The sequence below is a fragment of the Hippichthys cyanospilos genome, chromosome 22 (genome assembly GCF_059441005.1).
Source record: "Hippichthys cyanospilos isolate Australia breed blue-spotted pipefish chromosome 22, RoL_Hcya_1.0, whole genome shotgun sequence".
In the NCBI taxonomy this organism is placed as follows: Eukaryota; Metazoa; Chordata; class Actinopteri; order Syngnathiformes; family Syngnathidae; genus Hippichthys; species Hippichthys cyanospilos.
In genome coordinates this window covers 2,096,183-2,117,500 of record NC_142390.1, presented here as the reverse complement: position 1 = coordinate 2,117,500, position 21,318 = coordinate 2,096,183, and the positions used below count along the sequence as shown (strand labels likewise).

Below are 21,318 nucleotides of genomic sequence, written 5' to 3'. Positions count from 1 at the left end.
ATCCTGTCCCAGCTCCGCATATTGTTGGACAGCCCCCGTCTCGCTCGTACGCTCATCTCCTGGCTCCTCCCGCTCCTGCGACGCACGGAAGAAACAAAACTGATAAATGAGAACAGTGAAAGAAGGTGACGCCATGACTGACGGCCGAAGACCTTTGGTGGCTCAAGCGGACCCGGCGGATGGAGACGTCAGCGTCGAGTCCTTCACCTTGGGAAAAAGTGAGACGAAACAAAGATCAAACGCCGGCCCGATTTGCACAGACCTCGGGCGGATGATACTCGGTTTCTGGGCCGCTTCGGTCTTCATCTGTGGACCGGCTGCTTCGGTTGTCCCTTCAAAAGACAAAATGCAACAAAAAGATATGAATTTAAACGAAACCCGCAATAACCGAGGAAACGCCTTGCTTCGATGAAGAGCGTGTCAAAGCGCAACTTACTGGATTGCCGCGTGTTTTGTGGCCTTCATCCAGCTTCTCTTTTCATCTGGCTCCTCCTAACCTTAAGAAGCACAGCAATTTTATTTACTGTACATCCTGCTCCCGCCGCCACTCCGCTGGCCTCCCTGCTACAAAAAAAAAAAAAAAAAGAGAAAAAAAAAAGCGCATTTGCGTCGGCCACCGAAAGGTCGACGGCACCCCCGGACCTAAACTCCAGGAATTCTGCAGGACCAGCAGGCTATAGAGGATAGAATTCTGCAAGGGGTTACGCGGAAACAAGCCGAGGCTCCAGGAAGCGCTTGCTCCCTGTGACCCGCGCGACCCCGTCGACGCAAAATCGCATGGGCTCACGTGGCGCCGCAGACGGGTGGACAAAGCCTCACTTGATTGGAGCGCCGACTTTGGTGCCGAGTCCCGCCCGTCCTCTCCTCTCCGCTGAAACGCACAAAACCTCGAGTCATCGCCGAAAGCAACTCAAACGGAGCAGATCGCACACACACAGCCGCCATTTAATTAACGCACACCCAGTGAATTCGTGACAGAGTAAACATACACTCCGATATACTTGTGAGGACAAATGCATTTCCTAGCTACTAATACTCGTAGAATTGTGAAGGCTCGCTGAGGTGTCTTGTCCCAATTGGCTGCTTCCCCCAACTCACTACATCTAGAAAAAACTATATAAATACATACATAGCCATCCCATGCATATCATAAGGTGTTTGATTACCTCAACGGCATGCGGCGCCATTGATGGTTGTGCATCTCTGACACGAAGGCTTCTTGGGACCTAGGGCAACCCATACATTCAAATGAGCTTGAGTTATTTGGGAAAAGCAACAAAATTGCTTAGAAAAAGTACAAATGTGACATACAAGCTATTTAAATGATCAGAGTCTGCATCCTTCAATGGGCCACAGAAGTTGCCCACATTCAAAGTTCTTGCTGATATTATGTGGAAGGCATTTATTTCTACAGGAAAAAAAAAAGAACAAAAACAATAATTAGGATGAAACAAGTCAAATATCTTCAAAAATATTCAAATATAAATAATCAAGTATGCAAGATTGGACATGTTATTTTAGACAACTTACCTCAAATTGAAGTCCATTTTGCATTCCAAAAATGGCGGCGTAGCACAAATTGATTGTGCTGCGAAGAAATTATAGGCGACGTCCAACAGGATAAAATGATCACAAAATTTTAGGCGCCGCTGAGTGGCAAGAGACTATTTTGACCGAAAACGGAGCAGAGGTTTGATGCAAACGAGGCAATACAGGGGTTAGTCAAAATCATTAGGTTTGGTAATTGAATTGTATGGCAACCATCTTTAAGACCAGATACGCACATGAAAAACCCCAGAATAAAACACTCAACCTAAAATAAAATGCATTGCAATATTCAACAGAATCAAATATTTCATCAAAAAGCCCACACAGTTCAATTCCCATTTGAAAGCCATCAGGACTGTTTGGTCAGCAAAGATTAAAAAAAAAAAATGGTGGCCACCATTCAAAAAAAAACAAAAGGAAAAACAACATATGCAAGACATTTTAGAAATTGGTAAGTGCTCAAACCTTCCAACGTGGTCGCGCAACAGTAAAACCTCATTTTACACTTGCAAGAAAGAACAAGCAGGTGGACCGCGCTAACGCCACTCGATGACCGTGCAAAAACCTCATTTGTTTGTGTGTGCAAAGAATGCAAAGTTCCCTCGTAGCAAACAAGCAAAAAGACTCAAGTACAATATTCAAAGTTGCACATGAAAACCTTTAAAAAAGGCACACAACACAATGTTCAATAGAAACAAACAATACAATCCGTAACCATACAATTCCGAAGCATAAAGCCGTTTGAAAGCTAAACAAAGATTGCAATCTGCATTTTCGACACGGTTGAATACAAACGGATACAAATGTGATCCACATGACGAAAACGCGGAAGACTTGTGCCGTGTTGTGCTCAAACCTTCCAAGACGGCTGTGAAAATCCTACAAACAAACAAATTTCTTGCAGGAAACGACAAACCAGAAGGAAAAAACATTAACAAACATTTGCGTGCTGCTTACCATGCGACCCGCCGCCATTTTTTCCGCATGTGACCACAGCCGTCTGCTTGCTTGTTTGATACTTCCTTGCACATTAGAGCGTGAAAAACTCGGATTTTAGACGAATCTGCCTCAAAAGCAACATAAAGCAATACGGAAATCAATGCAACAACCGAAACATTCATTCATTCCCTGATGTGTCCTATCTATCCGATTGCACAAACCTTCCTTCGATGCTTTGTCGAAAACCTGCAACAAGCCACAAAACAGAAAGTTATTAGAGGAGAAAACATTTGAAAAATTACAAACATTTTCCAACCAACCGTGCGTGCGTGCGTGCGTACTTGACTAAGAAAACGAACGTGAGGAACGTAATTAGAACACCTGCGGAACGCCATTTCTCGAGCAAGCCAGCAATTTAAACAGCTCACTTCCTGGTTTGGGTACTTATTTCGCGCCAAAGCCAACTTCCGCTTCCGGTGGCGTCTAGCGCTGCCTTGTGGCCAAAAATCTTTCTAACCGCCGATGCTTGTTTATTTATTTTTTTCTTCTCTAAAAAGCTTTTCTATTGCGCATGTTTTTCCTTTTGAATAACGATGTTTAAAAATAGATGGAAAAGTACACTATAAGGGTTCTTTTAAGCGAGTCTCACGTGGAAGGTTCGCTGACTTAAATCTAGAACGATGCGCAGAATTGGGGATTAGTATCGAATGAAGTCGCATGTAAAATTATTGATCATTCAGCCCACGTCAAAACTTTATTATTTGTTTTACCTTCACATATAATTTGCCATATAAAACATTTCTAACTTGAAGCTCTGTTCAAAATTTAAAAATTTGCAGACCAAATGATAGACCATTATAATGAAATTGAGTTTTCGTGTTAAAAAAAGTCAGGATAAGTGTCGACTTAAGCCAAATGATAGGCAAACCGCACGTTGTACACCAAAAAAATCCATCAAAACAATAATGCAGTCGCGGTATCAATTTACACTAAATAAAGTTTAAATAATTTTTTACTAAATAAAGTTAGTTGCCTGCGGTGTAGCATTATCGCCACAAGAGGGCAGACCTTTACATTGAAACCAATTGATGGCCGTTTTCGTAAGCTCATAAGAAGGAAACTCTTATTATTTTGGATTGTATTGTATTCTGTTATATTTAAAAAAAAAAAAAAAAAAAAGACCGAAACTCATGTTGAGGGCATTTCTTCATGAATTCATTTGGCTCGGTCCACATATAAAAGTTGTTATTATGATATGATATTATTACGGTGGTACTCACTTTTTGTGTTACGTGCACAAGTAATTTCTATGCTCTTTTAATAAATAAAAAAGCAAATAAATAAAAAGCAAATAATAAATACACTTTGAACTGGTGTAATGCGCGCGGTCATAATGTAACCATTCGCGTAGTCATAACTAAAACTACGTAGTTTGAGAGCTGTCTGCGTTGTATCATTATCGCCACAAGAGGGCAGACTATTGCATTCAAACCAATTGAATGACCGTTAAGGAGTCAGTTTTCATACTCATATCATGGAAACTCATGCTTTTATCATTAGTTCACATGTAAAAGTTGTTATTAAGGTATGATATTATTATGGCGGTGTGTTGTATGTAAAGTAGGTCATATGTGCTCGTTTTCATCTTTTCACCTGTCTTTTTATTTCTTTTTTTGCAGACTGGGATGTCCCGCTGTCGGCCGCGCCCAATTGAGGCCATACAATCACGTGACACACTTTATTTGTCTTGTTAGTTCATTTTGGCATAACTTCGAGTTATTTGGTCAAATACAAATCAAACACACGCATTCGATTCCTTAAAATGTGCAATTATTATAACGTATTTTATTCAGAAATTCCAGAGGATAGATAACGTAATTTTATTCTCATAGATTGTCTGCTGAAAAATGAATGAGCGTGCATGCCCACGTTAGCTTCACGTGGAATAGTCCGCTCCATACACGCAAAAACAAACACCTGTTTCCGAACCTTTAATGTAGACGAACGTGTTTTTTTTTTTTTTTTGGTCTCTGTCACTCAGATGTCGCCATGAGGCAAAAGCGTCTGCGGTGGAAGTCCGGGGGCTTGTCATTTTCCCCGTTTGGAGCGCGTGGGTGCTTTGTCGTCTGTGGTTTGTAGAAAACTCATACCTTCTTTGACGATGAGGGCACTCTTCCTTGTTTGGGTGGCCGACTCGCCAAGTCCACACATGTTCTCAGAAAAGACCCTGAAGTAGTACTCGTTACCGACCACCAGTTCGGTGACGGCGATGGAAGTGCTCGATGCACGTGTACCATTCCTACGTTCGGCACATCGAAATGTGTAAATATGAGGAACAAGCAATTGGCGTTGCAGATCTCTCCAAATCCATTTTTCACCATTGTCTTCTTGTCTGCCTTTTGAATGGTGTAGCCAGTTATTGCCGCATTGCCGTTATCTCTTGGAGCGGTCCAGGACAGCGATACATTTTCTCCCCAGACGTCTTCGATATTCGCAATCTGGGGAGGCCCAGGGAGGTCTAACGGCACAGAAATGGAAAAAAAATGAGCCTCAGCTTCATTTGCGAACATGCTTCTCATGTGCTTCGTTCCCTCACCTATTGTGTGCAACTAACCCTAACCGTTGTATGTATGTATCGGTCATGCGCTACTAACCCTTGCGGCGTGCAAACAATAAGTTGTATGCAATGTACTAACCCAGCTTTGCTCCACGTCCAACCTAATACATTAACACTAACATTTTGCACAACTTGTACCGAATTCAATAAGTTTTGCGTTTATTCGACATGATTTTAAAGTAGGAGGACGGGAATGCGGTGAGGCCGCCGGCTCCTTGCGGGCGGAGGGGATTACTCCGCCGACTCCAACACCTGAGGTTCAGTGTCGCGAAATGTATTCATCTTGATTGTGTGCAACTAACCGTAGCTGCGGCTGGTCTTTTATTGGCTTTTGCAATGTAAATAAATGTACTTTAGTCATTGAAAAAAGTCGGATCAAAATTAGGCTCGGCGTTTCTAATGTTTGCGCAACTGTTGCAAGGAGCTGTACTGTAGTCCTTTTATATGGCGCCCACGTAATAGACGCAACGGAAGACGCTGAATTAAAAAAAACAACTTGCCTAGTCAAGACACTTTAAATACGTCGGCGCTACGTGTTGATAGGTGAGAGGCAGATAAATGTACATTTTTTTTTAGGGGGGGGGGGGGGGGGGGTGCTGCTGCGGCCGGCACCAGCGAGCCTCGTGCGGACAAGCACCTAAAATTGAGTGGGTGAATGTCTTTGCGCAGTCGCCATAATTGATTTATTCTCGCTATTCAATTCACCAGATTTGAGTTCATATTTTATCCAACAGAAATTATTTGTCGGTGTTTCACGACGAAAAACAAAAAAATCGAGCCATAATCAAACGAGGGGGATACACGCACCCATCTGATAAATTATTGTCGGAGACTCGGAGTAGATTTAAGATAAAGTATTGTAAACATGCACATCATGATGGGCTAATTAGTTATTTCAGCGCGAACAACACTTTTCGTATTCGACTAGGTGGTGATGCACTAAAGACGGAAACTATCTTGCATATGCGCGCACGAAAGTTCTCTCGTTTAAGACCTATCAAAAGCACTATGGCAAACTAAAGGCTGACTGACAGGAGCAGACCCGTTCGCAGTCGTTTGCGGATGTGGTCCCGCTGTTCTTTGTTCCTGGGCCGGGCCGTTTCACCGTCTCCCTCAAGGCCTACAAAGGAGCCATGGACAAACCTGGGACAAAAAAAACAAAAACAAAAGCACATGCGTGTACACTAACAGCTGTCAGATCTTTAAGAAGAGGAGTCAGGAGAGGCGAGGCTTTTATTGCACAATAATGCACATGCATGGATGACAAAGCACTTGTTATATTTTTTTTCCAAAGATTAGAAGAATTTGTGAAAATGTGCTAAACACACATATATATATATATGTATATTTTTTAATGATGGTGAAAGCAAGTTGACTGGAACGGAGCACACGCTGACCAAGGAGGGTGTTGCGTGGAGGAAGGGCTTGTGACCATCAGGACTGCAGACCCCGCTCAAGGACGCATCTGGAATTCATCATCCACCCAACAGAACTGCAAAAGAAAAACATATTAGTGACAGACTTTTATTTCTTTATTTTTGTACATATAAGGCTGGTCCAAGACGATTTTGACAGCGCTCATCCCCACACTGTCACAAGCCTTTGACATCACGCCACTGAACACCATCCTTCAAACACGCCTACACTGTCCACAAATCCAAATAACACTTTTCTTCATCCACAAAAGCCAAAGCACCAAAACACTGTCCAACTGACCAAAGACGGACGCGCGTCCAACCAACCTCTCCAAAAAATTACTGTCCACACCTGCTACCCTCACGACCAGCACAACTTGTCTACCATCTCCAACCCAAGCGAGGCCAAACAACTCAACTCTGCCCCCTCGCGGTGAACATTCGCAGGCGCGCGTTACAGTCAATGGATACTTCTCCGTTTGCTGCTGCGGTCTTCAAATGTGGATCTTCTGGCTGTCTTCCTCGCACCCAGCTCAGCTCTGCAACACAAAGGAATACAAACTCAGAAAGTGGAATTCTTTTTTTTCCTGATGAAATTGCCATTGTATTTGTTTTGTACCTAGGCAGTCTTTCCACGAGGCGTTCTATTCTGGTGCTTGACCTCTTATTTTCCTTGGACGCATCCCGTCCTGAGCAGCGGCTCCACTGCAAAAGCGCATGGAAAGAGACATTTCACTTGGCTGTTGCATTTGCGTTTCGTTCTTCCTCCACCCTTTTCTTACCTTGTTTTCTTACCCTCCCTCTTACGGCCCTTGGTGCAGCTTGGCCATCTTAGTCCAACCCCACACGGCCTACAAAAAACAGAGCGCACGGTACAACAATTACAAATTTGAAAATGACATTTTTAGGAGGAGGTTGGGGGGGACGTTCGACATTACTTACTGGTCGCTTGAATTGCCATGCGTTTCGTGCCCTCGGTCCAACCGTTCCTGTCATCCGACTTCTCCTGCAACCTTTTGAACAAGCGCGCACACACATTGTCCATTCATAAGCGTTACGCTGCTGCGCTTCCACGAAACAAACCGCAACTCCTGCTACACCCTAAAACAATTCACGTGCATTTGTACAGCCCTGCTGGTATGAATCTGCTGCCGACATGCCTTGACCTAAAGCAAAAATTCTTCAGCGCTATTGGCAGAAGGCAGCTTTTGCAGTACAAACCTTCCGGGACGAGCATGCTGCCGAGCGGGGAACATTGCGCACAAAAGCATCTTAAACGAGGCGAACGGAAAATATGACGCAGCCCGTAATGATTCAAAGCGCTGCAGAACTTGTGGGCCACAGCAGCGCCTGCGGAAAAGTGCTCCGGCCGCCTCGGGTCCCGCTCGCTCGTGCGGAAGCTCCATCGAAAAAGCAGCTCGGCTTGATTTGATTGGAGCGTGCGTCTTGTCCGTCCCGGCGGCTCATTTGGAACATGCAAAACACAAAACTTGATCAGGAGTCGTTTCAGTTGAATGTTAAAGAATAGTTACTTAAGTTTAAAACTCCCATCATGCAGTGAGTTGTCTATGTGCACCCAGTGAGTTAGTGAGGGAACGTATACACACACACACACAACATATACATGCCCATGTATAGCTGCGGCCTTGCGCTCCAAGCGTCGTACAGGGAGCGTCGGCACCTTCCTTGTCGGGGACAGAAAAGAAGGACTCAAGCTTAACGTGACTAACATCCACTTGAATGTGCACTCATTTTCCACTCACCTCAAGAGCTAATCAGCTTTTTGTTTTGGAGCATCTTCATGACAGGCGGAAGGCTTCATCTTGCTCGTGCCAACAGTCTGCGTCCTGCAAAGACAAAACACTGAGGTTAGGAACCACTCCTTTGGTTATTTGCGCCATTTCTTACCTGGGGCGAGTGGACCTTTCACGCAGCTCTTCTTGCACCCTGCACAACAAGCATATTCTTACTTTTGGGACTTTCGTGTTTTCTCGGACGGTTGTACTTATGATCCTGCTCCGGTTCTTCGAGGTGGCTCCCATCCTCGCAGCTTCTGCCTTTACCCTGCAACAACACAAACTATATACTGTAGCTGTATGCCACTATTCATTTCAATTGTGTATTAAATGTGTTAAGTTACCCTCGTCCAGCATTTTGTCCACCATACAATTAGCTGTTGCTCATCTCTCTGGTCTGGTGGTTCTTTCCGCCTCTTACGCCAACCCGCTCCGGTCATTAGGCTGCAAGCGATTCACAGAGAGCAGTCACAAAACTGAAAAATGTCAACCATACTAAAAAAAATAAAATAAACAATGACAGGACTCGTGGCCAAAGATCTTATGAAGGTTCCAGCAGGATCAGAAGAGCACATTCGGCTGCCATGCTGATCTCCTCCAGTCGGTTGACCACTTCGCTGAAGCTCGGGGCCGACCTCAACCAAATCGCTGGGTGTGGACCATAGATGGAGAGTAGCAACATAACACATTAAGCCCAACTACACAACTGGAAAGAAGAAGAAGAAAAACACCATCAGAACAATACTCATGACCCCGGTCCAGTTCCTCTTTGTAGCGATCGTCTGATTTGGTACCCCCGTGACCACGCAGCACACCGAGCACCTCTTTCCTCCAAGCCTGCCTACACTGCACACGCGCCAGCTCTCAAAGCAACATCCCCAAAATCAACGACAATCTGCTCTGGATCCAGACAAGCCAAACCACCACCTGATTATCTCCAACCTTCTTTGCCAAGACTGACACAACTCCAACCACAAGCTCCAAAAACCACCGTCCAATCCTGGACTCATCAGACCTTGCAAACATCAACCGACAACTTTCCTGAACAAACCACAAAACTTGCGATTCAGATTAACGTCATTTGTGTGCCGCATGACTGATTTGTAGAAGTCCTCCGTCCTGATCCTGTCCACATCCATCAACGTCCTGAAAAAAAAAGTACAATTGAGTTGCTTGAATCAGAAATTCATGTTTAGTGTCACATGTATTTGACTGGAGGCAGCCACCTTGTTGCTTTCTTTGTCCGTGTTTTTTATCTCATCCTGCCCATTGTTCAACCGCAAAATGCATACCGTGCAATTAGTTGTGTGCGGTTCTATTATTATTGCCCGGGCCTGCAAGACAACGGTGAGAGGGGGAAACAGCAGCAAAAAAAAAAAAAAAACAGCAAAATGTACAGTACAAGTGATTAAACATAAAAAATACAAACGGAAAAACAAGTACAACAGGTGATTAAATACAGAAAAGCAAAATGTTCAGTACAAGGTTTTAAATATAGAAAATACAAACAGAAAAACAATTACAACAGTGACAGGTGATTAAATACACAGATTTTTTTTTTTTAAAGTAATTTGTGCCTTGATGTGGAATTGTTCCTTTTTCTCATCGATCATGCTCCTCTTCCAGCCTGCAAAACAAATATGCCGTTAATTGTGTTCAGGTAACTTGTTTTCAATAATTCAACGAAAATGAGAAAAAAAAAAACACAAAAAAAACTGAAAACGTTCTACAAATGTACTTTCACCTGTTTTAGAATATATTTTGAATTTCTGAAACAGCTTCTGTCATTGTCCACAAGTCTAGTGTGCTCCAAGGTCCTCCTGCTCACCATTTAGGAAAACGCATTCATTTTTAGCTCTAGGGAAAAAAAAAAAAAAAAAGTACGTTTATAGGCCATTTCATTGATGTAATACAGGTAATTTCAAGTAAATGCAAGTCGAAAGCATCCTATTTAAAATTTGGATGAATTAGCATTAAACCATTAAAGCATTAAATTTGCACAAATACAATCAAAAACACTTGTCCAAGGCACTTAAAATGCACATCAGCAATATCGGACGATAGATGGATTCATTTTGCCACAACTTACCTCAAATGAACGGAGCATCCAAATCGGTGATCCAAAATGGCGGCCATGCACGAGATCCGGAAAATGTTTGTCGTCCGAACTCCGGCGGGAAACGAGAGAACTCAATCCATGCAAAAAGTTTCTCCATATATGCTCGATATAATTAACGCGACGCATTTTCAAGACACGACCACCCACGCAAATGTGGAAAGCCCCAGAAAAAAAAAAAAAAACATACCCCTGATGGCTTTTTGCTTGGAAATTGAACTGCCCCAGAAAAAAAAAACCATACCCCTGATGGCTTTTTGCTTGGGAATTGAACTGCCCCAGAAAAAAAAAAAAAAAAACATACCCCTGATGGCTTTTTGCTTGGGAATTGAACTGCGAGCTACAACATTTAGTATGCACCGGTTACCGTGAAAAAAACAAACAAACAAACAAACAAAAACACAGAATAGCAAACTGGATCATCAAACCTCCAAAATCCTGACGCATTAAAATCCTGCAACAAGCAAAGTATTTTGAAGAGAACCGCCGACAAACATTTGATCGTGTACTCACCTGCAAACGTCCGGTCGCCATCTTGCCGCACCCGTGACCTGCATGTGAGTCATACGCTCAAGCACACCTGACTCCAACTCACCCGCAGGATTTTTTTTTCTTCAGTCTTCAATTAGTGGCCGATTGTAAGCACCGTTTAGGTGCATACCGCCGTCTGCTGGACAAGAGGGTGTATAACACTCGTCCCCATTTTGAGAGAAACGACCATGTTTTTTAAGCTTTAAATAAACAAACGAAAAGACAACCCACACGTTTTTTTTTTTTTTTTTACAAAAGGAACGTGCAGTAAGGTTTTTTTGTTTCCATTTGAGAAAAAAAAAAATAAAAAAGGGACGTGAGGGGTGACCCGAATCATTTCATGTAGGTTTTTCTTTTCCAAAAGAAAAAAAAAAAAGAACAAGTCAATGCATTTTAAGCCTTTCAAAGTAATAAAATGATAAAACACAACATATAGTAAGACTTAAACGAAAGACAGCGTGTGGGCCACTTTAGCTACATACATAGTCCAACGCTTTTCTCTCAGCCATTCTTGGTGTTTTTGGCTGTGTGTTTTGGATCGTTGTCCTGTTGGAAGACCCGTGACCTGCGACTGAGACCAAGCTTTCTGACACCAGGCAGCACATTTCTCTCCAGAATGCCTTGATAGTCTACAGATTTCATTTTACCATGCACACATTCAAGACATCCTGTGCCAGATGCAGCAAAGCAGCCCCAAAACATTACTGAGCCTCCTCCATGTTTCGCCGTAGGGACAGTGTTCTTTTCTTCGTATGCTTGTTTTTTGAGTCTATGAACATAGAGTTGATGTGCCTTACCAAAAAGCTCCAGTTTGGTCTCATCTGTCCAAAGGACATTCTCCCAGAAGCTTTGTGGCTTGTCAACATGCATTTTTGCAAATTCCAGTCTCGCTTTCTTATGATTTTTTTCCAGCAGTGGTGTCCTCCTTGGTCGTCTCCCATGAAGTCCACTTTGGCTCAAACGATGACGAATGGTGCGATCTGACACTGATGTACCTTGGCCTTGGAGTTCACCTTTAATTTCTTTGGAGGTTGTTCTGGGCTCTTTGGATGCAATTCGAACGATCCGCCTCTTCAATTTGTCATCAGTTTTCCTCTTGCGGCCACGTCCAGAGAGGTTGGCTACTGTCCTGTGGGTCTTGAACTTCTCAATAATATGAGCCACTGTTGTCACAGGAACTTCAAGCTGTTTAGAGATGGTCTTATAGCCTTTACCTTTAAGATGTTTGTCTATCGTTTTTTTTCGGATGTCCTGGGACAATTCTCTCCTTCGCTTTCTGTTGTCCGTGTTCAGTTGTAAACGGAAATCGATTCTGTTGTGATTTCGGATGTGTCCTCGAATCATGGCTTTTAAAGTGAGTAGTTTTAACCTTTTCATTTTTACTTGTTGTTTATACGCGTTATCAGGTGACGCGTGGAGAATGCTAAAGTTAAGCCGCTAGAACATAGCGCTCGATCAACTCAGCCAGGCCAACACGCAAGCTGATTCGGACCTCCATGAGTGGCAAAATCCTTGCTTGATGGGACACAGAAAGCCCGCTGAGATGCCAACTTGTTTACTCGATAGCTCCTGTTTTGTTCCAGATGAAGGAGGGTTGAAAGGAAAACGTTGGCAGCAGATCTTGTTCCTGAAAATAAAGTATTTGACGTGTCTTACAATAAACATTCATTCACAACATCAGAATGTTTGTCGGCGTTCTCGTCGAAGAGGCTAAGCTAACAAAGACAAGTCATACATTTGTAATGATAATCAGCAGCTCGATTTGCGAAATTGATCTCGACTTCTATTGCAGACAAGCGTCTACGTCCGCTTTTGAATTTGGACTGCATATATATTTAAGTGGAAATTAGCGTTACACATGCGGACCAATCAAAACGTTGCGCTGGCACACTAAATTTTGCATATAGGCAGTTAAACAGGAGTGAATGTGACACATGCGGACCAATCAGAAAATTGCGCTGGCACACGAAAATTTGCATGTGGGCGGTCAAACAGGAAGGAATGTGACACCTGCTGACCAATCAAAAAGTTGCGCTGGCACACCTAAATTTGCATATAGACTCGGTTTAGAAATGAACGAAAATGACCAAATATAAATTGGCTGGCACATCTAAATCACCATATTTAAAACTTGTGATTTGCAGCAACGACGAGAGGCGCTGTCACATCGATATTTTAGTCGTAGTTTTCAAGGTAGCGAAGTTACCAAATTTTAAAACTGAAAGGCAAAGTCCATCATGGAAAGCCATTTAAAAGTTGCTAAGTAAAACTAAATCGTGGTTACAGTTCACTCACGCACTTCTAAACCGAACTAGTTTATAGTATCCTGCAGTATTAAGTTTTGTCCGCAAGAGGGCAGACCGTTACAATTAAACCAATTGAAAGACAGTTAAAATGTCCCAGAGTTTTTATGTATTAAAAAAACAAACAAACAGACAAAAAAAACAAAACAGACGATTCCCATTTGAACGCTATTTGATCCAGCCGTTGTGCAACCACAACGGTTAAGATTGGCCATCCGAAACAAAAGCAACTACTGTATTATGATGAGGTATAACTGAACGATTGACACGCTCCTAAAAACAACTGATTTATCACGGAATCTCCTGCAGTGTTCCGCTATGGCCACAAGAAAGCAGCCCATTACATTGAAACCGATTGTAAGCTCTTGAAACGGGAACATAAATTGCCTGGGGAAAAATGCGATTGATCGATAGAAGAGCGGATAAGCAAAAGAAAGCAAGTACTACCAGATGTTGAAAGGAGTCCCCTGCAGTTTTTCATTACTTCCACCATAGGGTAGAGAAAACAGTTGAAAGCAGAATTTCCATGTCGAAATGTATCCAGCAGTTTATTATTCTGAATAGATTCAAAAATGCTTTCACATTTAAAATGAAAGGTAGATCAAGCATTGATTGGACACGAAATTTACTGGCACTCGGTTTCATTCGTAAGTGCAACGACACCTCACAAATTCCAGGTAACAAAAACAGAAAAAGCATGCTGCAAATCAATTCAGTCAAAACCAAAATCCAATGTCATTTTTCAACTTCCCCACAGGAGGGCAGTATTGCATCGCATTTATCGCTTCTCCCCCTTTTCCTCAACTTTTATCATGACTTCAAGCCCACACGCAACTGCGTTTGTATCCGAGACTCTCACATTCTACAAGCATTATTTGAAGAAACGCAAACTGACAAAGACATTTCACCGAAGGAAGACCAAGATGACAAATGCTTGAAGTCAGATATCGCTGCAACTCAAAAATGCACCTATGGCAATTTGATAATGTCCAGCAGTAGTAATTCTTTCTGCGACTATCACAAAATCAAATATTTGGGCGAGCCTTTTATTACTTCCTGCTTTCGTTTGACATATAACCCCAAATAACCCAATAAAATTCACCATTACTGCCTTTATTCATTGTTAGCACAATGAATAAACATTGTTAGCACAATGAATAAACCACACACACACTCTCCAAGATTTGTAGCTCCTGTCGTGCGTGCTTTAGCCACTAGAGGGCGGTAAAACACTATCATGCAAACAAATAAATAAAAAGCTTTTACGACTCCTGAAAAGGAATCTAACTTGAGTAACGATCGTTTCTGACACAGGATAAAGAATATATGCCTCGGAGAATAGTTATACACTTTGTCTGTGCATGGATTAGGAATTTCCGGCCGGAGTTGCCCTCGGGGTAGCGGCCGTCGCATGCCGACCAAACGATGACGGGAAGGCAGAGTTCACACTGCAGCGGTTATTTTATTTGAATTCTGAGCACACTGCTTCATAAATGCAAGTGGCACAAAACGATTACCTGAATTAAAGTATTGCACCTGGTTTTTATACACTGGACTTAGTAGAAACAGTTTGAACTACTAGAACTATGAGTAAAGACTTAAAAATTCCTGGGCAAGCGGTCAGTGGGCAGGGAGAAGACTGGGGCAGGGAGCGGGGCTAGCGGGGGGGCAGATTGACGGCGCGGAGAGGAAGTGCACTTTTCAAATGTCACCTTGGCAGGAAGAATGGCGGCAAATAGAAAATGTTTGACATTTGACAGTCGTCAAAGCGCAAGCTTTCAAGCTTGAAATTTATTTGCCGGTAATGCTAATGCTAGCTGGTGGGACATTCGAGCAACCTCCCTAAAAAGTCTATCAGAGACCGAGACGCGGAGCATTTCCACCGCACCATTTCCAACTGGGAAATGGGCATATCGCAGATCCCAGCCGGGCGCCTCGTCCGTGACGCGCGATCCGTCGGTGGCGGGGCCACAAAAGAAGCTTTGGCACCTTCTCCCGGCGCGCTTCAAAAACACATCAATCACAGCCGGGCTCAAATGTCACAGATCTTTTCTCCGTAGTCTTATGGATGCTGGAAGGATGCCAAGATCCCTCCTCCCATCAGGTGCAAAAATATGAATATTTACTAAAACGGAGAATCTTAGAATCCTCCGCTTTATGTCTCATAACTGAGATTCTTGAACCTTTTTCCCAGAATACGCCGTTGCACATCTCAGTCAGCATTACGATGCGGATGACGCTTCGTGACTTGGAATGACAGAGTTGTGCATTGGATCTCTCGGAACTTATTTGAGACGGAATTTGAAGATCTAAGGGCGACTAAGGACGATTTCGTATGTTCAATACATCTGCCATGCACGCAAGAGAACCCACGCGGGCTCCGGGAGAGCATGCAAACTCCACACAGGAAAGCCGCAGACAGTCGGATTGGAACTCGGGTTCCTTAACTGTGAGGCAGACGCGCTAAACGCTGCTCCACCTAGCCGCCCTCAAATGCATTACAATCAAGTGAAATATAACTGATTCATACTTCGCATATTGAAGTGGGCAGAGTGAAAACACAATTCATCAACCAAAACTTAAAGAATAATAATTATATATATATATATATATATATATATATATATATATAAGCTATATTAGCTATTAGCTAATAAGCTAAATGCCGCTCTCATGGAACTTGTATTAATTTGTAAGAAAAATGTTACTGCTTCGGATCCACTCCAAATGACTCATGACTTAACATGATGACTTCGGCCTCTCACGCTCGGGGGTTTTGGGGGGGGGGGGGTGTTTATCTCAAATGAGAAGGTTATGGACACAGGCGAGGGTATTGTCCGCGATGACTGGTGAGCGAAGATACTGTAATTGGGTGAGAAAATAGCAAAAAAAAAAACGTCTTTGCTGCCCGGCGATAAAGCGGAAACTCAAGCTCTGACTGATCCGATCGTTTAATAGAGGACGGCGAGCAAAGGCATGGAGATAGACAGGCGGCGGAATGAATGACTGAAAAAATGCGCAGACAGCCAGACACGCAAATCGGCACAGTGAGACAAACGGGTAGGTGCCATTAGCAAGTACGCGGGTGGCGGAGATGGCATCAGGACCCCGAGGAATGAAAGCTGAAGTCAGGCAAAGTCGCTAGCACCTGTGCGACGCCCGGGGGGAACCAAGCAGACTGAATTACTCGGTCCGCATTCAATCTCCGCCTTCCTTGAAAATAATGTCCAAATTGGAAAAAAAAAAAAAAAAAGAATTGGATGAGATTAGACTTTCTCCCACCTCATCAGAATGGTGCTCCCAGCGGATATAAACATGCATTTTCACAAATACCGCTAGCCCTCCACGACATTGCGAGCCCCGAGCCCCCGGGCGGGCCGGTCGCTGGCTTCGGCCAAATGAAGTCTGCTTAAATGCCAGCGTGTTTCATATTCGGCATCAACACGCACGCACCAAACCTCGTGCGCCGTCTTACTGCTTACTTTTGAGAAACTTGCCTTCAACGCAGGGCGTGGAAGCAAAAACATTTTTCGTTACAAACAACAATAGAGGGATACAGGACGGAAAGACCTGTTGGTACAACGGACCCCCGTGTTACAACGTCCCTGACTTACGTTGTTTTCATCCCCTCTTTATGGTATTTTCCCGGTTTTGCGACAAAAACAACTGTCATGACCCTAGGGGGTTGGCTGTATTTGTGTTGTTTCGTCTCCATCTGCAGGCGTTTTTAGGTGATTACTCTTATTTTCAGTTGCCGTCCCTGCAACGCATCACTACAATTCTGATATTGGTCGCCGTCTCCTCACGGAGATGGTGGTCTGCTATTGGTCGGCCTCACTCGTTTCAAAATGGCGGAACGGTAAAGCTTTGTTCGATTGTGAGTTATTAGGGAATATGGGCATACCAAGCGCCACTGAAAGGTGGTCTATATTTTTTATTTATGGTGTTTTCTGATTGTATGCATGTATTTTATACTGTATATACATAGCACTTACTATATTATTTTGGTCCCGATTTTTAATATGTATGTACAATTTTGATGTTTTTACCCGGGGTTCTAAATGCACTAGTTATTTAAAATAGGTTTAAGAGAAGCACCCGAGATTTTCGATGAGTAAAGAAAACAACGAGAGCTCAACGGAAAAAAAACCCCCACAAGACTCAAGCCGTGTTCCCAATGGGGGGCATAGTATAAGCCTGGAAAAAACCTCAAAATCACTTGCATGCAAAATACTCGTAAATGAACAAAGTGAAAGTTTTACTGCAAAGAATACTGGTCTCAAATTCCCTCGCTATGTCAATGACCAATTGCGGTTAAACAAAGTGTCTTTTTTAACAATAACCTTGCGCATAATAACTCAATCCCGGATGGACTGGTGTCAGTCAATCGCATCCAAACAGAGATTGGAAGGACACGCTGCCGCACTCTACGCTTTTGTTTTGACTAGCCCAAGGCTAATTATGATTTTGATGCCTTTGGCGCTAGCGGGGAACTAACCAGATGGCGCAAGGGTTATTATATTCAAAAATATATATTTTTTATACATAATTCAACCGTTTACAGCGCGCGCATTTTTTTTTTTTCAACAAATTACCCGATTTCCAAATCAGTGGCGCGTGAGTGTCGGAATATTGGAAGGAGGACCACTGTCTCCATGTGTCCCCTCCATCTGTCACCTGGCGAGTCCGGGGGGGCCAGCGTCCAAGCCCTCAATATGCGAAACTGCATGGGAGAGTGAAACGGGGTCACCGGGTACTGTGCCTGGGTTTCCCGGTGAAGGAAAGCGTTCCCGGCAGCTCTGCGGAGCACGTCCGGCTCACGGTTCAGCGACCCGAGTTCAAATCCACCTTGCTCCGGTCTGAAAATGCGAACCGGCCCTAATTAGACCAAAGGGGTCCACCCTGCGAATCTATCCTCCCATTGATGTCCTCATCGAATGGATCCTTTCTTTAGTAAACGGAGGACAATTAAAGGTTCTCGCGGAGTGGCGCGAAGCTAATCCCAGGCCAGCGGAAGGCCATAACAGCCGGCGTTATGAGGTTTAATTGCTATTGTGCCATTTACATGATTAACGCCCGGCCGAGGCCCGCCACCTCAAAAGCACTCGTTACTCTTGGCAATTCATTAAAATAGCGGCGTGGAGTCTAATGAAAAGAAAATGTGTGCATACTATCGTAGAGTTAATGTCCAGAGATCATATTTGCTACGATTCAATTCACTGATTATCCATCACTTTCATTACCTTCCTTCACAGCTCGGAGGCAGTGCGCTGTTTTATGGTGATGTGTGCTTATTCTCAATTCTCCTGATGGATAAAAGGAGCCATTTCCGCTCGGCATAATGCAATGCGATGCCGAACGGCTTTATTTAATGAATATCTAAGAGGCACGGGGAAAAGGGCAGCGAGCGTACAGGAGATTAGCTTCGTGGAGTACTACGTTTCGTTACTCCATGTCTAGAGGGTGTGTCTTCAGGTGAGGTTTATATGCGAGAGGGGCGCACAGCTAGTCGCTGAAAGCCAGCTTTTCAACCATGGCTTTAGGAAAATACACTGGTGGACCATCAGGGCCAGCAAAGCCTTCTCGCTGGCCTAGCATAACCTGACGTCATTATCAAAATTATAAGAAAAATAAATGTATTTTTCTACCAAGATGCTTCCTTATCTGGGTCCATTCCCACCTCCGCACACTGTCAGCAATCAACCCTTAATGAATTCCCCCCCCATGATTTGCCAGGTTTAATGGTCTGAGACCCCCGGGGCTTGTATCTCAAAGCGAGCAAAACCTGGGACAATCGCAGGTCAAAAAGGAAATAGCAAGAAATGCCAGTTTCCTGGTTTGCCGCATCGGATCCAATTTTTTCCTTGCCGCGAGCAAACGCAATTGAAATTCAACATTGACAACGGATGTTTTTTTTTTGACAGGGTGTAAAGGAAATAAGACATCAGACGGGTGGGGTGAAGTCATAGCAACTATATCACAGTGCACCATCAGGCGCGCTTCATAAAGCAACGTCCTTTGCATAGTGTCAGGATAAAGCGCTCTGAAGTATTCATCGTAATCACTATCGTGTCATTCAAAACAAAGGCAAGGAATTCTATTTGACCTCAATATTTAATCACACTTCTTTGAATTATATTGTGGACAAGAAGCGCGGCTTGATTCGGCGCTTCAAAAGTAGGAGTTTTTTATATTTCGTGGTCGGTTGTAACCGTAAATTTTGTTAGCGCTTATCCTCACTCGGCAGGGGTTTACTCTCAACCGGTTGCTCGCCAATCACTGACAATTTGGAGTCCTAGAAAAATGTTAGAGAACAATGTCATGTATTTTTTCAAGTTAACTCTTTATTGGAATAAGAAACCTCTCTAGAGTCAGTGTTTTTAGCATTTTCAGGCTCCTTTCAAGGCCAACGGAATATAGTGTGCCATATCTACGTAAATACGGGCGATATCATATAAAAGATTGACTTCAATTCCTTTGAATTGCATGTAGGTACTATGTGTTGTAAGTGTGGAAACACTGCCATCCAATGGTCACAGTTGTCACTACAGTACTCAATCGGCTTATATTAGCTGAGCATTAGTCAAGGGTGACACCTCCTCTCCATAAAAAAAACAAAGCAAAAACATATTATATTATTGAAATCGCTATTTGAAAAGATGAGAATTGGCACTGAATCCATGGCACTGAAAGAGTTAAAGGCATACTTCAAAGCCTTTGATTTTCACAAATGTATACAGTGTGGCTAATAATCAGATGCGTCATGAACTGTCGGACGAGGCCGACAAACGGACATTTGAAAAAATACCGTAGACCTCTTCACTGACACATTGAGGCTTATATGCAAATAAAATACACATGAAAATAGCATTGCAGCTCACCATCAAATGAGGTCCCATGTGTTCCTTATGAGCCTATTCTGCTTTCAGGGAAGTCAAACCGCAGGATCAATTGTTCCTTTGAGGACGACAAAAAACTGACAGGAGAAAACAAGACATGCCCCCACTGAGTTTGTGCGTAATGGTAGCAGGGGTAGAAAGCAGTAATGATAGCGTGCATGGATTGACAGCCCCAGACCTAGTGTGTGGAAGGTGGAGTGCGATGATGAAAGGGCGGGCAAGAGGGAACAACATGACACAAACATGTGATGATGTAAAAGATGAAGATAACAGAACGGCTCATCATGGATTGATTCTCACGTTTCTACGAGGCCCCGGTTCTTTGCTTCTGCTTCCAGATGAATGCTAATCGCTCCGCTCGTCACCTTTAATCATGTGTTGAATTGGGAAAAAAAAAACAAAACAAAACAACGGAGGAAAGCGTTTCGCCCGCGATTGAGAATCGACCGCTCGGGGAGTCAACCTGTTGTTACGCCGAGGCGCAGGCTTACGACTGAAGGCGCAATTATACTGAAAAGAGAACAAAAGGCCCGGCGAGAGACCACGACAGGATGACAACACAAGGTGTGAAGGCCAAAGTCTGGGTCTTGGTGTGGCGGCGTACCGGGCAGACGGATAATTGTTTTGTCAAGGGTGTGATTGCCATCAAATCCCAAACGCATGTCAACAAGCCATGCACACACCTCTCAATGTCCTTTGAAGCTAAATCTGCAGTCTTTCTGCTTGATTTCACCCTTGTGTCATCAAATATCAATCAATCAATCAAATTGTATTTGTATAGCCCTAAATCACCAAAGTCATACAGAGACATCTTTCCGGTGTAGGTACGCAACAGCATCCCCTGTCAAAGCTCCCAGAAGGGGAAGGAAAAACTCCAAAACCCCAATTTGGGGAAAATCAGAAACCTTCAGAAGGGACCACAGGTGGGAGGAGCCCCCTTCCAGGCCCACAGGTTGAAGTGGATGCTGCGCGTACCAAATACATCCTGGGAGAATGGTGAGCAACAGGCGCGTTTCTGACAACAATTTCACTGGGCCTTCGGGTGCCGTCTGAAGCCCCCAATACCAAGAAGAACCACTCGGAGAATAGCTTTCTGGGATTTCTCTCCCATTGAAAAAGTCCATTCCGGCGGGAATTGCAGATAATAGCGAAGA

The 21,318-nt window shown here is 43.6% G+C and overlaps 2 protein-coding genes across 3 annotated transcripts in view; both read right to left on the bottom strand.

Annotated features, from left to right (window-relative positions):
* Window positions 1-20,464, bottom strand: part of LOC148405381 (myosin-binding protein C, slow-type-like) — a 23,065-nt gene extending 2,601 nt beyond the window's left edge. The window contains exons 1-21 of the mRNA XM_088406534.1: window positions 20,147-20,464; window positions 10,060-10,172; window positions 9,542-9,942; window positions 8,660-9,461; window positions 8,428-8,583; window positions 8,283-8,366; window positions 7,462-8,204; window positions 7,302-7,370; window positions 7,139-7,224; window positions 6,502-7,058; window positions 6,147-6,247; window positions 4,866-5,005; window positions 4,638-4,786; window positions 2,709-2,733; window positions 2,506-2,611; window positions 1,312-2,427; window positions 1,167-1,226; window positions 820-871; window positions 437-497; window positions 153-332; window positions 1-75 (exon numbers count right to left, since the gene is read on the bottom strand). The exon at window positions 1-75 is cut by the window's left edge and continues 132 nt beyond it. Of these exons, the coding sequence (XP_088262660.1) occupies window positions 4,730-4,786; window positions 4,866-5,005; window positions 6,147-6,247; window positions 6,502-6,539 (336 nt within the window). The 5' untranslated portion in view covers window positions 6,540-7,058; window positions 7,139-7,224; window positions 7,302-7,370; ... (5 more) ...; window positions 10,060-10,172; window positions 20,147-20,464 and the 3' untranslated portion in view covers window positions 1-75; window positions 153-332; window positions 437-497; ... (4 more) ...; window positions 2,709-2,733; window positions 4,638-4,729. The remainder of the gene's footprint in view (window positions 76-152; window positions 333-436; window positions 498-819; window positions 872-1,166; window positions 1,227-1,311; window positions 2,428-2,505; window positions 2,612-2,708; window positions 2,734-4,637; window positions 4,787-4,865; window positions 5,006-6,146; window positions 6,248-6,501; window positions 7,059-7,138; window positions 7,225-7,301; window positions 7,371-7,461; window positions 8,205-8,282; window positions 8,367-8,427; window positions 8,584-8,659; window positions 9,462-9,541; window positions 9,943-10,059; window positions 10,173-20,146) is intronic.
* The window catches only part of plxna4 (plexin A4), a 138,545-nt gene continuing 127,406 nt past the window's right edge, over window positions 10,180-21,318 (bottom strand). Inside the window, exons 32-33 of one of the 2 annotated variants that reach the window (XR_015864213.1) lie at window positions 11,445-12,589; window positions 10,180-11,098 (exon numbers count right to left, since the gene is read on the bottom strand). Coding sequence is in view for 1 of the 2 variants with exons in the window: in XM_088406533.1 (XP_088262659.1) it covers window positions 12,518-12,589 (72 nt within the window). In the remaining variant the exon portion in view is untranslated. Of the gene's footprint in view, window positions 12,590-21,318 lie in introns of both variants that reach the window. The other variant, XM_088406533.1, reaches the window with a different exon arrangement.